Genomic DNA, 18,239 nt, shown 5'->3' with positions numbered 1-18,239 from the left:
CACTGTAAGTCAAAGGAGGGAGGCAGTGCCTTGCCTTCCTTGTGATGTTGTGACAATCCATACATCCTCATGAAGTGGCACATTAGTGTAAATTACACTGTTAAATATTTGTACTTTTAGGACATTATTCTAGCGATAAATATTAAATTTCAATGGAAAATGCTTTCAAAGATTCTTCAAGGAACCTGGAAATATTTCCACTTTATCTGATGGAGAGAGAATAAGAAGCATCTGATAAGACTCCCCAACTCAATGTCATTGCTAGTAAATGTATTAATTTTCATGGGATTGTACAACCATTACCTCTTATACTCATTTAATTTTCCTACATAGGAAGGAGAATGAAAAATATTCACCAAACACAGTCTGCCCTGATGAAATAGAGGTAAAATATGCTGTATTACACAAAATAACAACTGTAAGAGTCTGAAAAATTCATTTTGGATGAAAATGTTACTAAGGAAATAGTCTTTCTGAGAATACAAAATGGCTTGATAGAGCTGATTTGCAAATACAGTATTGTGTAGTCATGGCACATTCTATAATGTCCTTTTGCAATTTCTGGAAGCTTGCTCTATTTCTGGTTAAATAGATGAGTTAAGTGATTTGAGCAGCCTAATAAAATTCGTGTGCTTTGCCAGGATAAAACCACAGTACTAAATTAATATCCTGCACTACAGTCCCAACATGCTTTGACAAGGATGCTATTTCATGGCTCAATAAATACTTATTGACTAACTACAAACATGACAAAAATGTTTGTCCTTCAACTCGGCTGTTTTAGGACTAAACATTCAAGGATTCTGAAAAAAGCCGAGGAATGTCGTAACGCTTTTCAAACCACTTTTGTTTTCATTTTGCAACATCACTAAACTTGCAAAAGAGCAGAATAGAAACATACTGTTGGATTATCTCCCAGTAAACTACAAGGTCTTTTAGTAAATTTTTCTTTATAAATTGTTTTGTTCAGCAGAAGATTTAAAAAACACAATGAAGGAGTGTATGTTAACTTCATTAGATATATGCTTCATCTCTAAATGATCAAGTCGTTGAACAAAAATTATAACACATGGTCTTCTCGAGGAATTGCAGCCAACTAGTGGGGCTTCTGTGTCTTATTCAGAGCAACCACCAGCAATTAATGAACATGATCATTTCCTTGCTCCAATTCCAGAAGGAAATTGTGTTACTCCTAAGGGTTAGCCAGCATGCTACAGATAGGTTAGGCCAAGTTTAAGCTACTCTCCTTACAACTGCAAAAATTCAAGACACTACCTATTTTTTCACTGAGAAATTTCCCTTCAATCAGCTTTATAATGGACAAACCATAACTGACAAAGAAAGGTGAGTAAATGGATGCAATCCTGCAAACTTCAATATAGAGAACTTTTCTTACAAGCTAAACTTTGTTTGATTAGACTATTTCTGGATATCATGACGCTGGAGAAGTCATCTTTCCAATAGGAAGCTCTTACCTCATTATATGGGGGCCCCCACAAGTTATAATAACCATAGAAATATTCCTGTTAAGGAATATTTTATACATAATATTTTATTGATATTAATATATTTTTATAAATATAATCTTATATAATACAAGTATATTAATATACTTATAAAATATACTTTTTAAAAAGATTTTATTTATTTATTCATAGAGACAGAGACAGAGAGAGAGAGAGAGAGAGAGGCAGAGACACAGGCAGAGGGAGAAGCAAGCATCATACAGAGAGCCTGACATGGGACTGGATCCAGGGTCTCCAGGATCATGCCCTGGGCTGCAGGCGGTGCTAAACCGCTGCGCCACAGGGGCTGCCCAATATATTTTTATTTAATTAACCATATTTTTATTTTTTTGTGAATGAGGGCAAACTTGAGCAGTGTTTCCTTCAAGTATTATTTGAAATTTTTAATTTTTACTTTGCAATACCATTTCTAAATTTTAAAAAGGTATATTTTATTAGTGAGACATGTTTTTATGATTATGTTTTATTCATCAACAGTTCTGGAAGCAAATAACTGTCACAAAAGTTTATTCAATATAGTGCTACCACTCTGCTGCTATAAGAATGCTGAATTCAGAAACAGCGTTTCATTTTCTAATGCCCTAGAAATTTAGCACACCTATATGGATAAAGTTCACTTCAAATAGTGTGCTCTAAATAAAGGGTCCCCTAGGATTCTGTCCTTGGCCCCGCCCCTTATCCTAAGTAACCCCTTCTAAGTCCTAAGGCTTTACTTTATAGTAGTTATATGCCAATCACTTCTGGATTTATCTGGCTTTAATTTTTCTTCCAAACCTGTACTTGTGTATCCATCCACCTCTTTGGCTTTTATTGTTGCATGTTTGATAAGCATTTTTGGTCTAATTTGGCTCAAGGAGAACTCTTCACTCCTCATCTGTCTTATGCTAAAAAAAACAAAACCCAAAAAACCTTCCTTTTGCAGCTGCAACAATCAAATTTGCCAGCGGGCACTGTCTCAGCCCATCGCACTACAAACCCAGGAGTTCTTTTTCTTTCTTTAAAGATTTACTTATATATTTGGGGAGGGGTGTAGAGGGAAAGGGAGAGGAAGAAGCAGACTCCCCACTGAGCGCTGAGCCTGATGCAGAGCTCCATCCTAGGACCCAGGGATCATGACCTAAGCTGAAAGCAGATGGTTTGACCTGAGCTGAAGGCAGATGCTTAACCAACTAAGCCACCCAGGTACCCCTAAACTGAAGAGTTCTTGATCCCTCCCTTAGCTCCAGCAATCAATCTCAGTGCTGTTGTCTCTCCATTCAAGACATATTCCAAATCTGTCCCTTTCTCTCCATCTCCATCACTATCACTGTTTCTCTCTCACCTAGACTACTCTGGTGGCAATTTAACAGGGCAGTGCCAGTCCTCTGCTTAAAATCCTTTGCTTCTTATCATATGCAGAACCAAATCCAACTTTCTTGCCCTAACAACAAAGCCCAAACCTTTTTCCCCCCCTGTAAAATAACAAGCTCATTCCAACTCAACTTCAGCAAACCTTTCCTTAGGGGCCTAGAATATGACCTCATGCTAGACACAGACTTGGGCAAGTAGTTATTATAAGTCAGTGGTTCTCAGGCCAGGCTACCCAGTGGAACTACCTTTGGAGTCTGGAAAAAAAATGCTGATCCCCAGGCCTTATCTAAACTGAATTAGAATCTCTAAGAGGCAGGCAGGGCACGGATATTTGTGAGAGGCTCCTAGTGATTCTATTTGTAGCGAAGGTTAAGAACCCTGATATAAGTGATATGCTTTCCATCTCTCTGATCTTAACAGTGTACTTACTTAGATTTTTTTTGTTATTGTTAATATAAATCACATCTAAATATACTCTCCTTTCAAGAGATGTTAAAAAAAAAAAAAAAAAAAAAACCTGACAGAGTGGGATGGCCTGTTCCTTACAGGCAAGTGATAATAAAAAGGAAGGACTCTGATATAAAACACATGAAAAGGATCAGATAGTATCATCCTGCACTCTCTGATTATCACAGAACACAGATTTTAATAAGGAACTTTTTTATGGCCCACGTCCTATTCTTGATCCCACTCTGCATTAAAGTCCCAATCTCCTGTTTACATCACATCACAGGATGCTACTGTTGACTCTGAGAATGAATAAACCTGTTTTAACATGACAAAAACTCACTGAAATTTGGTGGAATTAGCGTTTCTAATCAAAACTCAAACTTTTCAGTGTTTTAAGTTAGTTTATTCTTGGCAGCAATAGAACTTCCTGTGCCTAAGAGAAATGATTTAAAATGAGACCATAAAAGAGATCAAAAGACTTGGATATCAATTAGTTCACAAGCTACCTAAACACTGTTATGTGAGTATAAAGGAATGAAACATATGGATTACATTTCCATTAACATAGAGTGGGGTTTTAAAATAAAGGAGCAGAAAGCTTTAGAAAACTCATTTGGATTTTCTCAGACCTTAACATTTGAAAAGTAGTTCAAGCTGCTTACAAACACCAAAAGCTGAAGGGTATGCTGCTGCTTACAGAACTTAAAGATGCTATAAATGTTAAGAATTGTCACCAGTAGCGGCTGATTAGAGATCTGGGGAAGCCAAAAGAACCTGTCACTCAGCTACCTTGAAGAAACCTACATTTAGGGCAGCCCAGGTGGCTCAGCGGTTTAGCGCTGCCTTCGGCCCAGGGTGTGATCCTGGAGACTGAGGATCGAGTCCTGCATCGGGCTCCCTGAATGGAGCCTGCTTCTCCCTCTGCCAGTGTCTCTTTCTCTCTGTCTCTCATGAATAAATAAATAAAATCTTAAAAAAAAAAAAAAGAAACCTACATTTAGACTTTATGACAGCATCTCCTTCTTGCAGCCCTTGGCTTCTTATAGTGATGGTAGTGGGCAAGGCACACCACACAGGAGTCCCCGACAAGCTAGAGGTATGACTGTTTCAAATCTCTATAAGCCCATTCACTAATCAGCCCATCAGGATGACTAGGGGACAATGATTCTAGGTGCACAGGGCTATCTTTGTCACACCAAGAGTTTAAAAAAAACAAAGATCAACTTTTTCCAGTTAACTTTGAATTCTTTTTAAAACTAACTGCAAGTGACAGCCTTGGGGAAAGGATTTGAGGTCCATGTGTCTCCATAAAGCTTATGGAAGAGGCAGAGTGATGTAAGACAAAATGGGCACAGATGCCCTTTGACTTCTGAAAACCTGCATTAGAATCCTGCTTTGAACACTCGCTTTGTCATCTTGGGAATAAATAACAATCACCACCATTATTAGACTAATCAATACTCAGATAACAGGTGAGAAATACTCTTGCTGACCCCTACGGGGTTAGGGTCTTAGGAAATTAAAAAGTATGAGTTGGCAAATATGCTACAATCTGACGAAACTCTGGCAACCACTGCAGAATTGGAAGGCCCAAGAAAAGCTCCCAATATCAATCCTTCTTTAACAGTAACTTAGCTCTTTAAAAATTTGTAATAAGTTGGCCATATTTGAACATCATTCACATCTTATCCTCCTATGGATTTCATTACCTGTGTTGTTGTGATATGTGTTGAGAAATGCTTTTTCTGATTATGTATAATCCTTTCCTTCCTAAATATGGCCCCCGGCACAGAAATCTGCAGGCTTCAGTATCCGTTACACGGTTCCATTTCCTGTCTTTCTCTCTCATTGACAAGACAGCCTTTTGCGAAGAGAAGCAAGAGTGAGTTAGAATAAGGATTTCCTTCCTTGGGGTGTAAAGGAGTAAAGGGGAGAATCAAATATCTTCAGGATTCTCTAGGCAATAAATACAAATTTGTTATGAAGCACACTGAACACTATTCCATTGACTAAAGGTGAGAAGAAGATTTTAGGGAAATTAAAGAAGTCCCAGCACACAACTTTCATCTGATAGGGGAAAAAAAAAAGCCAGTATCATGTCTTAGCAGGGTGGATGCTCTCTGGGGGTACATTCACATAGTTGGTTATTCTGATACTGTGAACAGAGCCATATAAAGAACACTTTTACAAATGAAGAACGCTTTCACCTAGAATTGATGCCAACATTAATAACTTAAGTATTTCAGTGTCTCATGGCCAAAGTTCCATATTTTAGCTACCTTAGCAAGAAAACCCGAGAAAATCAATTTGCATCTAAAAGCTCCTTCATGGAGCTGGCTTGGTTTTGTGGCATGCATCCCAGCTTGCTTAAAGAAGCAGAAGTTGAAGTCAGCTTCACAGAGGATTGTTTGGTGCTAGGTGAATAACCCGCTGGCATCCACTGTTAGCAGAGTGGTAAGCAGATTATGGGTAAGCAGATATTAATATTCCGATTAAACATTTTAAAACCTCATACCGCTATTTTAAAAAAAAATGCACTACTCTGGAGAACTTTTATGCTTACCATTCTGAAGCCACTTCAAGCCTTAAGTTCTATATACTCACAATCTTAAAATCTCTACCTGTGGTTTATTTCCCTTTGTCCCTCCATCGCTTTAACTGAACTGCAGTGTCTAAAATTCATGTGAATAAATGACTTTCCTGGACAGCCTTAATGTTTGTATGTCTTTACATTTCACTCTCTTCCTTTCCAGATCTTTTTTTCAAAAAGACAGGGCTGCAGTCATCTTTGGCCTCAACTTCTATAAAAACCCAGCACAGCCTTGGCAGCCCTCCTGGAAAGACTTCTTGTTTCCTGAAGATCCATTGATTTAACAAACTTAACAAACTTAAATAACAGAAGCTTTAAAAGAGACATTTGCAGTAAGCATTCTGAAGTTATGAAGCAACAAACATTTACTAGACCACAAAAATTTCTCCAACACCATCCATCATGTAGATTATACAATTTAGCACCATAACAGGGAGAGTTACTAATTGTTATTAATTGAGGTCTGCAATGCACATACAGGTCTTTAAAAATCAACAGTCAAACCTCCTGGTTACCACAACTTATTTCTGGGTCCAGACCAAAAAAGTCTGTTTATTTCTTGGACGCTTACTAAAACGGGGTCACTGTGTTGGACAGGAGACATGGGATGAACATTTTACGCTGACAACATTGAGTGTCGAAATCATCTGTAATCCCTACTCCCGATTTGACCAGTTAGACCAAGAAGGACCTCATGACCAAGGTGAATACAGACACAGGGCACCTACTCCAGAATGCCCTCAGGCTGATGGGGAGAGGTGGCTGTAGGAGTGTAGGGACAGAACATCTAGCAAACTATTCTACAGTTCTACTTTAAGGAAAAGGGGAGGAGCTCAGAGAAGGTAAAATCTCCCATCTCACCCTTGGCATCCCTTCCCTCTGTCCAGGCTTCATACCTGCTTCTTCTCTAGAACTCTCTTCCATCCTTGTGGTCACAGACCAACTCAGGAGATATTGTTGGAGAGACAGGAGGCAATAAGGTCCAGAGATTGGACTGTTGGTCTGCCCAGGGGCCCTTCCAACCACACTTCCCACAACACCAGAGACATCTTCTAGCAGTCAGTCCCTGGGAAAAGTAATCCTAAATCCCACACTGTTCTGGAACTGGGCGTAGGGCGGCTTCCCTTCCCTTATTGGGGCAGGTATGATGTAGTGACTAACGACCTGCAGCTCTGAATGAGGGCTCTGAGAAGGCTCAGACCGCTCACTGCGTCCGCGGCCCTACAAGGAGATGGTTCCATGGCACGAGCACAGCGTGGGGAGGCTGGGGGAGGTGCTGGGGAGGACGGTAGCGGTAGGCTTCTGACCCCAGCAAGGATTCTTAAGGACCCCTGAGCGCAGAATAATCACCTCTTCTCCTTCTCTAATTCGTGGGCAACAGATTCCAAAAGGGAGGCCCCTCTTGTGTAATTCCAAAGCGAGGAGAGCCTGATTCACAGCGGGGCGGGGGCTGTGGGCGGCCGTGTCCTCGCACCAAGAGCTGTCCACCTGTCTTTCCCCCAGGCCGCCCCTGCTCCCCCGGCAAACATCTGGTCTCCCTTGCTTCGTCCCGCACCCCCACCCCGCCGCTCGCAACACGCGTGGAAAGGGCGAGTTGGGAGAGAGGCAGCGCTCGCGGAGAGCCCCTCGGGCCGGGCGCTCATTCATTCACCGGCTGGAAGGCGGCGCGGCCGGGGCCGCGGGACGGGAGGGAGGCAAGCAGGGAGGCCGGCCAGGTGAGCCCCGCGCCCGCCCTCCGCCCCGCGTGCGGCGCCCCGCAGGGCTGTCAGCGCGCGCTCGGGGCAGCGCGGGGAGCGGGGAGCGGGCGGCGGGGAGCGGGGAGCGCGGGGAGCGGGGAGCGGGGAGCGGGCGGCGGGGAGCTTGGAGCGCGCAGCGGGCGGCGGGGAGCTTGGAGCCGGCGGCTCGGAGCTCCGAGAGCCCGCGCGGGCCGCGCCTCCTGCCGCCTCCTGCCGCCCCCTTGCCGCGCGGGCACCGACCTGCCAGCCGCCTCTCCCGGACGCTCTTCCACAGCCGGTCCCAGGCTCGGGCCGTGGAATCCCGCAGCTGCTCGCTGATGGACCGCCGGAGCTGCGTCGCCGAGGGCTTCGGTCCGCTGGTCATCTCGGCCCCGTCCTCATCGCGGCCGGCGGGCTCGCCCCCGCCCCCCCCGCGCGGCCCCGCTCAGACGCCCCGACCCGCGGCGGGCGCGACATGGGGCGGCCTGGCCTCTGCGCCCCGCCGACCCCCCCGCTCCTTTCCCGCTTTCCCTCGCTGCTGCCCGGGGCTCGGCGCCCCCGCCCCCGCCCCCGCCCCCGCCCCCGCCCCCCCGCCGGCCCGGGCCCACGCGCGCAGTTCCCACCCCCTCTTCGGTTTCACTCGCAGCCCGGGGCCGCACCACAGCCCATTTCTTGGCAGTTTCCATTTTTTCAGTTTCAGAATCGCCACCATCACACCCACAAAGTTTAAGCTGTGCCACAGCCAGTACCATGATAACTCGGCATAGTTTTCCTGACTTGCAGCCACTTGAAGTCTTGTATCCGGTGTGGCTGACACTCTTTCGCAGTTTGACACTAGTTAGTGTTCTTGGGTTTCATGTTAACCTTTCCTGATCTCATCGATGAAATGATTACCCGGCTGCAATCAACCCAGTGATTTTTCAAGAGTCCAAGTATTACAGCCTCTGCTTTGGAGGAAAATAACTGAAAATATTAAGGCCAAACCACGAGTAACCCACATTAAATACATTTACATACCGTGGAAAAGCATTTAAAATCTAGATAAAATATACATGAAAAGTAGATATTATGAGTAAGTGAGATATGAAAATTGAAGAATGTTAAGGTATTTTTAGTCCACAACATGAAGTAGACTTATAATTAGAAGTTAACTGACTCCTGCAGGGAAGAGGGAGGAAAGGTGCTTGCTCTTCTTGAAATACCTCCAGAGGTGGTGACCAAGGCATTGGGTTCCAAAGCCTCACACATAAGATGAGGACATTGCTGGTTCAGGCCTCAGGGTGTCCTGCTATTCTCAATGTTTTGCTTTTTAAGTGCTTGGTGGACCTTAGAGAAAGTCATTTTGACGACATTTGATGTAATTCAACGATGTGATTAATAGCACACATTTCAAGTTTGGCAAGAGGAATTGAAATATTTCAAAAGAAAACTTCTAAATTACTCACAGTAAAATTTCTGGAATATCATTTCTTTTTGAATGTCTTTGAACCAGACTGCCAGAGGGCCAGTTTAATCAGCTGTTTTTTTTTTTTAAAAACTTCAGGTGCTCCACATGAGGTTTGAAAATTAAACTGCTGAATCCTTTCTCGATTACATAACTTGCTCCTGACTTAAGGAGTGGAAATTATCAGCTACCTTAGGTACTCTTGCGGCAATTTTACACTTTAATAAACATTTCCACCACCAGTTTATACTGTTGGTAGAAAATGGGGAGGGGGGAGATTGATGGTAAAAACAGTCTTTAATTGTCTTATTTGTTATCTTTAATAATCAAAAATGTTCACTAATGAAACACACTTCAGAATGAGCTAGAAAGTAATGATTGTGCTCTTATGCGTCATCCCAGTAAACCTTTGAAATTGTCAGTTATGAAGCAATAAGTCATGGATCAGAAATGGGTTGGAAACTATGGCAGCCAGTTATAGACTAATCCAGATAGCTTTCTGGGCCCATGCCAAATACCCTTTTGATTACATCCTCTGTTTTGTATGCATGTAGTGGTAACGAAATTCTCTGCAAGAAGAAAGATCTGTGTTATCTTAAAGTGACTTCTATACAGTCTAACAACAAAATGTTTCAGTTACGTGCCCAGGGAAGCTGTGTATTAACTTTTAAAAAGGACCTAATTGAATCAAACAAAAGCAGTAGTTGTAACAATATTTGCACAGGAATAGAACCATACAAGGAATATTCCAGCCATTTCACTAATCATTTAGCTCCAAATATCCTGGACACCCCCCCACCCCCGGTCCTTTCTAGGACATGTTTTACATTCAGATGACATGGATTAGGGGCTTTCTTTAAATGACGAATTTGAAGATAAATTCTTGCAGAGCAAGTTTGTTTAGTTCTGATTGTAGAAGAGTCCCTGAATTCAGGACCATCCAAGAGAAGCCAGATGAAAGACTAAAGTAATCTTCCTGGAACAGCTCAGCCCATCTCCCTACCTGGCCCTGGGTTGCCAGCCTCTCTGCAGGAAATCTCACAGTTGTGCACATGCTGCTGCTGAAAATGCAAGGCTTCTAAACTCACAAGAACCTCAGGGCTACCTGGAGTCTCCATGCAGGTTCTTAGCATCCATAAGCCCTATCTCAAAGCTGAACCTTGGGATCCCTGGGTGGCGCAGCGGTTTAGCGCCTGCCTTTGGCCCAGGGCACGATCCTGGAGACCCGGGATCGAATCCCATGTCGGGCTCCCGGTGCATGGAGCCTGCTTCTCCCTCTGCCTGTGTCTCTGCCTCTCTCTCTTTCTCTCTCTCTGTGTGTGACTATCATAAATAAATAAATATTTAAAAAAAAAAAAAAAAAGCTGAACCTTAAGTAGGACTCCTTTAAGGATGACATTCCCCCACCCTGGGGTCTTCACCTTGAGCAGATGACAATAATGTCTACTTCAGAGGAAAGAAATCCCCACCCGTGCTTTCTAAGAAAAGCACCTCTTCTTACTAAGACCTAGTCCTCCACCTGTGCTCTGTTTACTGTCCTTTCTTGTCCCCATGAGTACTTTGCTACCTGTTATTTCCTCCTCTATACTCCCTTTACCCTCCACCTTCTTCTAAAAAGGCTCACCCTTCTTTAAACCAAACAAAACCGCAACCCCCTTGGCAAAGCGTGCTGCCTCCATCCTGTATCCCTTGGAAAAGAAATCTTCCCTTATCAATACTGCCATCTGGTCTCCCTCACTACTTCACCGAAACCTGTCTTTCCAAGGTCACCAATAATTGTCTGGTTGCTAAATCCAATGGATGTTTTGCGTTGCTGTTGTCCTTTCTAGGTCACGTGGACAATGGGACACTGCTGACCATTTGCGTCCTCTTGATGCTGGCTTGTCTCATGGCTGTCAGGCCACATGGCTGAGGTGTTTGTTTCAGAGCTCCTCCCCCCACCTCCAGGGTTGGCATTCCCTGTGTTTCAGTTTTCAATGCCCACCCCCCACCCCACACCTTTCCCTCAAGCTCTTGTCCCTGGGTGATTGTATTCTTTCCCATAGTTTCATCCCTTACTTCCCAGCTCCGTAAAGACAAAAGTACTTGTGTTTAAGAGTGTAGCTGGACACAAAGGATCATAAGGGAAGGGAGGGGGACACTGAAGGGGAAGTCATCAAAGAGGGAGACAAACCATGAGAGTGTCTTAATTCTAGGAAACAAACTGAGGACTGCAAGAGGGGAGGTGGGGGATGGGGTAACTGGGTGATGGGCATTAAGGAGGGCACATGATGTGATGAGCATCATATGCAACTGATGAATTACTGAACTGTACATCTGAAACTAATGATGTACTATATGTTGGCTAATTGAATTTAAATGAAAAAATAAAAAAAAGAGTGCAGGCACAGTTGTGTTAGACTCTGGCAAGTTTCTGCCTCCACATCACTTACCTCTAAGATTGTTTTGTGGATTTAATGAAATAATCCACTTGGCACAAAGAAAGGATTCAGTCAGTGAGTACTACCACACTGCTGTCCTATCGTTATCATTATCACATTGCTGTCCTACCCCAAATCCTTCCTGAGCTCCTCCAACGGGCCTTTCCTGACACCCAATCTAAATGACTGCATTACTTCCTCTCGTGGCATCCATGAGTGCTGTAATTTTCTTTGTAGAATTTATCACTTTGGACATTTTCTTTTTTGTTCTGGTCTGTCTCCCAGGGAAACCTGGAGCGTTACGAGACCAGAGGCCTAGTCAGCCTGACTCACTAGCGCGTACTCAGCACCTAGAACAGTCCTTGAGAGTAATGTTCAGTAAAAACTTGTAGAATGAATGATTCTACTCCAGCACTGTGTATCGTTTACCTTACTAACGGATATCTCTAAAATTTTCCCTGCGAACCCGCTCTTCCATCTCTATTTTCTGTTAGCCAGTGATGCCACCACTCGTCAATTGTCCAACAGAGATACCTAAAAGACATTCTAATTCCTCCAGAATTTCTAATATTGCTTCAATCTTTCTCTGTGTCTCCATCTCTGGAGTACAGGGTTTGGTCAAATTTTATTCTTTCCTCTCCTGAATTTCTTCTTAAAAGATTCACATTGGAGAGCTACTGCCCTCACTCAGCTCTGTTTTTATACATTCCCTCTACTGAAAGACCTTCCCCTACTTTTTTTTTTTTTTTTTTTCCCTCACTCATCCTTCGGGAATCAAGTCAGATGTCAGCTCCCACTGAAAGCCTTCTACAGATCCCAGTGGCTGGGGTGTTCCTTCTCTCCCGTAGGCCAGGCAATCACAGAGTACTGTAGGTAACTTTCCTCTCAGCCTCCCCCCATAGTCCTGACTTCCTCGAGCTGGGACTAGTACTTTTATTTCTAAGTCCCATGTGTCTTTTTTAGTGAACAGCACATAGTGGGATCATTTTCTGACTCAATAAATATTCTACTATAATTTTAGATGACTGGTTATTACTAGGGACTGCTCCTTAGTATAAACATAACTTTTAATTATGCCTGTGGCTGTGCTGTTTCATTGTCATGAATTATCCCTCTCTTTTCTTTTATCAAGTTTAGTCATTTTCACTATAGAGAATACATAATAGTGATTATAAGTTTTTAAACTCAGAAAATTATAAATAGAAACATTAAAATTACCTGTAATATTACCAAGTAGGGAAAGCTGAAAACATTTGAAAATTTTCCTTTTCAGTTTTTTTCTTTGCATGTTTAAAAAAACAGGAATAATTTTAACACCCAAATTTTGAAAAAATTTTTCACTTAGATTGTGAGAATCTTGCCAGTCTATTAAGTTTTTTTTTTTTTTTTTTTTTTTTTTAGATACAGTTTTGGGACGCCTGAGTGGCTCAGTGGTTAAAGGTCTGCCTTTGGCTCAGGGCATGATCCTGAGGTCCTGGGATCGAGTCCCACATCAGGCTTCCTGTGGGGAGCCTGCTTCTCCCTCTGCCTATGTTTCTGCCTCTCTCTGTGTCTCTCATGAATAAATAAATACAATCTTAAAAAACAATACAGTTTTTAGTAAATGTGTGAAATTCTGTTGGATAGACACATAATTTATTTTAAAACCTTCATAAGTTTGGACACTTCATTCCAAATTTCTGAACTCGCAAATAATACTATGATTAACAACTTTGGTGAAAAAGGAAAAAAAAAGATATTTTTTCTTAGCCTTCTCTTAATGTTATATAATTAAGACTCATCACCACTGTACCAACAACCACAGGCAATAAGGAGGGCTTGCCACTCACCCTCCTCTATATAAGAATACCAACGACTCTGCAACTCTGTTAACTTCTGAACTCTTCTATACCCCCTTCTATGTCCAACTCATCCTGTGCCGTCGCCGCTTATAACTAAGAATGGAGGAACATATCTGTTCACTTGCTGAGTATTTTGTTGTCAGAAGCCTCTGCTTAGAAAAAGAATTCAGTTTCTAACTATACCAGACCAGCAAACCTTTGCCAGGAACCTAAGGTTATGATCCCTTATTTTATACTGTTTTTCAGCTTCGTTGTAGGAAATTGCCTTCCTTACAGTGACCCATTTCTCCTTGCTGCACAATAGAAGGGTAAAGAGCTCAGTGTGACTCTTTCTATGCACATTCTTTCCCCCAGAGAAACATGATGTGGCAACTATTCCTTCAGCACTCCCTTCAGGCTATATTTCAGGGTCTTGTTATGGAGATTCTGAAATGCAAACTCATAATATTTATTTCCTCATAAAAGAATATTGCTGAAAGTTCTGGAGAAGCTGGTTTTCATGCTGGCTCCTTAGCTCATAGTCACTGATCTGTACCTGTCCCAGTGGGTGTGTCTTGTGCTGCACTGCCAAGCTCTGAATCTGCCAGTCTTCTAATGCTAACAGTTGTGAGTGCTTTTGGGTTTTGTTCTGTTACTTAAAATATTGTTGGGCTCCATGCTTTCTTGGAAGCAAATTTGGTGTTAGCCATGAGCTCCGCACTGCTGATCAAAATCTTTGGCTATGTTTGGTATTTTCCTCATGGACACTGATAAATGCCTGGAATCTTGAGCCTTAATGTCATGTCATAATATTTCACTGACTTTACAAATATGGTAATTCCTTTCTGTATTTTTCATGTATGCTTTTGGGGACTCTCATATGGGAGATCCTGGGTCAGCGTGTCAGAAATCACTTATCACACTTACAGGCTACTGGATTTAAAGTGTCTAGTGACTGGAATCATCTTGATGTCTGCTTGCGGACACACTGTGGCATTCTTCAATCTGTTTATTCAGCCATAAAGGTTGAATAAATGTAACTTCCTATACAACCATGCTTTATTGCGTTGACATAAGCAAATTGACTAGTTAAGATTCATCTGTTTTGTGATGACTGTCTGTGTACAGAGGCTTAGTTTTAGACCTCAGCATGTTTGGGGGACACTCAAACATATCCTGTGAAGTGTGTCTTGGTGCTACCAAGCTCTTAAAAGCCAATAAACATATCATCTAAGAGTTGGAAAAGACAAGCTCCCTAGCTTGCTTAGGCAGGAAAGTAGTGAGGCAGGTAAAGGAGGCAGACAACTCCACACCAGCTGGCTGTATGATTTGGACAAGTTACCATTCTTTTCTGTTCCTCTGCCTTGACATCTATAAAATGGGAATAATAATAGTGTTTCCCTCAGAGGGTTTTTGGCAAGGATCCAGTGCAATAATACATGGGAAATGCTTAGAATGGCTCCTGGCATATAATGAGCATTCATTAAATGTTAGTTATCATTATCAATATTATTTGGCCTACAGCAATTCTGCAATTCTCATGAGATTCCAGCTAAATTCTGCATAGCATCACACCAACTAACAAGAAGACACTAAAGAGTGGCAGAGAATAGCAATGAACTGGGGAGGTATAAGAATGGAATTCAAATCTCAGCTCGGAGAATGATTAGCCAGAGCATTGGTAGAAGTTACTTAACCTCCCTAAACATCAGCTTCCTTACTTGTCTAGTGCTGACAAGAACATCTGTTCTACTCACCCTGATCAAAGTTAAACTACCCATGAGAGGCTTATCAATTCAAAGTGCTACCCAAATGAAAGCTGTTGTAGATAATAGGAAAGACTGGAGACCATCTACATTTGGAATGTACATTGCCTACTTGCATTTTAAAAATGTATTCATTCAGGGCACCTGGGTGGCTCAGTCTGTTAAGCATCTGCCTTCAGCTCAGGTCATGGTTCTGAAGTGCTGGGACGGAGCTCCATGTAGGGTTCTCTGCTCAGCAGGGAGTCTGCTTCTCCTTCTTCCTTTCTCTATTCCTCTGCCCCTCCACACCCAGCGCTCTTTCCTTTTCTCTCTCTCTTGCACTTGTGCACTCTCTCTTACAAAATAAATAAAATCTTTTAAAAATAAAATAAAAAATGTATTTATTCAACAAGTGTCTTTACCCTTGAGTGACACAGGTTTCCTCTGGTGGCCCTGTGTTCCACTTGCTGGCATGGTTTAAGGTCAGTTAAGTGTGTGGTATGGACAGTCAGAAGGATCTGGGACCCTAATCCCACTTTCCTGGGCTAACCTCCCACTGCAATTATATTTATTCCACAGATACATATGGAGCAAAATTTTGCCATCTTTAAAGACAGGCAGCATACATTCCACATTCTAGAGGCAAATCTTTGGGTGATATCTCAGCAGTAACTCCCAACTTGTTACTTAATCTGAGAAGATATGCCATTTTTTTTTAGGAATAATTTCACGAATAAGCCTTTGCCCTAGTTAAGCACTACCTAGGATGAAGCACTTTGCATAGATTACTTACCATAACAAACACATGAAGTAGGCATTCATCCAAAGAAAAGAAAAGAGGCAAAGAAACAGGCTCAGAAAAGTTATATGGCTAGATTATTAGCTAATAAATTGCAGAACCAAGACTCAAAGCTGATCTCCCAGCTAACTCTAGCTCTCACTTGACTCCCCCACAGCTCCCTTACCACCCTCCAGAGCCCTTGTCTGTCTAAACTTGATAGTGTTTTTCCTCCCTTGTTTGTAGACCTTTGGAGGTGTCAGACAATACATTACATTATAATCATAAAAGAAATGACATCTGTGTCAGTAACAAGATTAAACCTATTTCATTATTTAAAGTCATCTAGAGATGACTTATATTCAAACCTTTCATTAAGCCCCTGGGAAATATCTGGTTATCTAATAAAATTTCTGGGGTTGAACCCATTTTCATGCAATGATGACCTCAGAATTACTTCAGGTCTCCCAGTCCTTAATTTTTTTCAGATGCAGTAAGGGGTTATGAGAACAAAAACTGAATTCTGTCAACACCCAGTGACACTTCTTGTTGTCAATAACAACATGGTAAGGAGTGTAAACAATATTATAAAGTATATTTCAATTTCTGACGTTTCAAAAAGTTAAACTTGAAAATATATCTCTTCAACAGAAATTGTCCAAGAATAGCTGATTTTTACAAATTTTAAGTGTTTTCCTGTTAGTACCTTATAATAAGGTGAGTAATACAAAGGAAGTTATGTTTAAGAGTTTCTGGGGCAATGGAAATTACTTTTATCACGTAATATGTATTTTTTTCCTGTCTTCTCCTCTTAGTTGAGCATTCTTTCCTTCCATATGGGATAATGCTGTATTTTCGGTATCACTTCAGTTGGTCCTCTACTGGCCATTCATTACTTATAATATATTTTTGGTATAATTTATTTTTTAGTAAAATATTTTGTAGGTATCACTGAAAATAGAAACTCCTGATATTAATTAGGAAAAATTACAAATTGAAAGCCAGTCTTGGAGTCCTGGGAGATCATTCTTGACTTAATTGATATTATTGACATCTCTATTCCATTTGTGTGACTGGGGCCTCTGTTTTATGTATCTTTGCATTCCTTGCGTCTGGCACTGTGCTTGGCATATGGTGTTCCCAAAGAAAATAAATAAAATAAATGACTGAATTTTATTTTCTTAACATGTAGGTATCCACACAACTATGACTTCTTTCAAGGCCTCTCCCGACCACCCCTGTGTACCCCTCTTACATGATCAAGCCTCACTAACCCTGACCATAGCACATGCCCATGTGACATTTTGTGTTTGTTTATTTTGGCTATTGCCCAACTCACCTCTTCACTAGATTGTAAATTCCAGGAGAGCAGGGTATTGTCTTTCTTCCTGGACTCTCATTCCCAGCACCCAGGGCAGTGTCTGGTACAAAGTGGACACTTAATGGATGCATGTGACACATGAATAAATAATACATCATTTGATGTGACCACATGATCTTGTCCCATATCTTCTGGAGAGTTTAGTTCCTTCAACTCAAAACTGCAGAGGTCTTTGTCTCCAGCATCCCTAACCCACCCACCCCTATGGACACACCCTGGGCTAAGTCACTGCCCTAGATACTGTGCTTCCAAAATCTCAAACCTCCACCTCAACTTCTGTAATGATCTTATATTTTTCCAGGATTCTTCCTCTTGTCTCATGATCTTTGTTTTTGCTTTTGCTTTACTTAATCAGTCCCTCTCTCTGGCCTCATGTCCTTTCAAGCCTTGGTTTAAGCTCCATGAGCCAGCCTCTCAACCACTTTGTTATTACACACACACACACGCACAAACACAAAAAGCTATTTCAGTTTCTAGATATTCCACGCCTGTCTGACAAAACCCTATATCCACCCTTACCTCCGGGCCACCACAGGCTGTGGATGAAATCACAGAACTGCACAGAGAGGTGACACCATGTTGATGTACTGAATGTTGCCAGCACATTTGCACCATGTCTCTGGCTGGGTCTTATTCCTGTTCTCCACTATGGCTGTCTCAAAACCTCATCGTTCTCCTCAAAGCCAGGGACACTCAAAATCACTTCTTTAAATCATGGTAAAATGCAAGTAATATTTATCAAGTATCCATTGTATATGATTTGGTGACATTAATTCCATTCACAATGTTGCATAAACTTCGCTGCCATCTGTAACTACCACTCTCTCTTTGTCTGTACTCAGAGTAACTTGCCCTTCCCTCCTGCCCACAGCCCCAGTGACCTCTATTCAACCTTTTGTTTCTTTGAACTGGCCTCTCCCAGGGACCTAACATAAGCCATGCACACCGTCCTTCCTCTTGTCCTTGGCATCAACACTTGCCTGATGCTTCCCAGAGAAAAGAGAGAAACTGGCAGTTCTT

The 18,239-nt window shown here is 42.1% G+C and overlaps 1 protein-coding gene across 17 annotated transcripts in view; it reads right to left on the bottom strand.

The window, feature by feature from the left end:
* Positions 1 to 18,239, bottom strand: part of STARD13 (StAR related lipid transfer domain containing 13) — a 511,253-nt gene that overhangs the window by 222,228 nt on the left and 270,786 nt on the right. For 2 of the 17 annotated variants that reach the window (XM_035718305.2, XM_025462527.3), the window contains exon 1: positions 7,893 to 8,071. The exons of 13 other annotated variants lie outside the window; for them this stretch is intronic. In XM_035718305.2, coding sequence (XP_035574198.2) covers positions 7,893 to 8,016 — 124 coding nt within the window. In that variant the 5' untranslated portion in view covers positions 8,017 to 8,071. Of the gene's footprint in view, positions 1 to 5,035; positions 5,127 to 6,812; positions 6,979 to 7,892; positions 8,072 to 18,239 lie in introns of those variants that run through there. 2 more of the 17 variants (XM_035718358.2, XM_035718390.2) reach the window with 2 other exon arrangements.

Source organism: Canis lupus, chromosome 25, assembly GCF_003254725.2.
Source record: "Canis lupus dingo isolate Sandy chromosome 25, ASM325472v2, whole genome shotgun sequence".
NCBI classification, from domain to species: Eukaryota; Metazoa; Chordata; class Mammalia; order Carnivora; family Canidae; genus Canis; species Canis lupus.
Note: the sequence above shows the minus strand (reverse complement) of the source record. Positions and strands in the feature narration are given on the sequence as shown.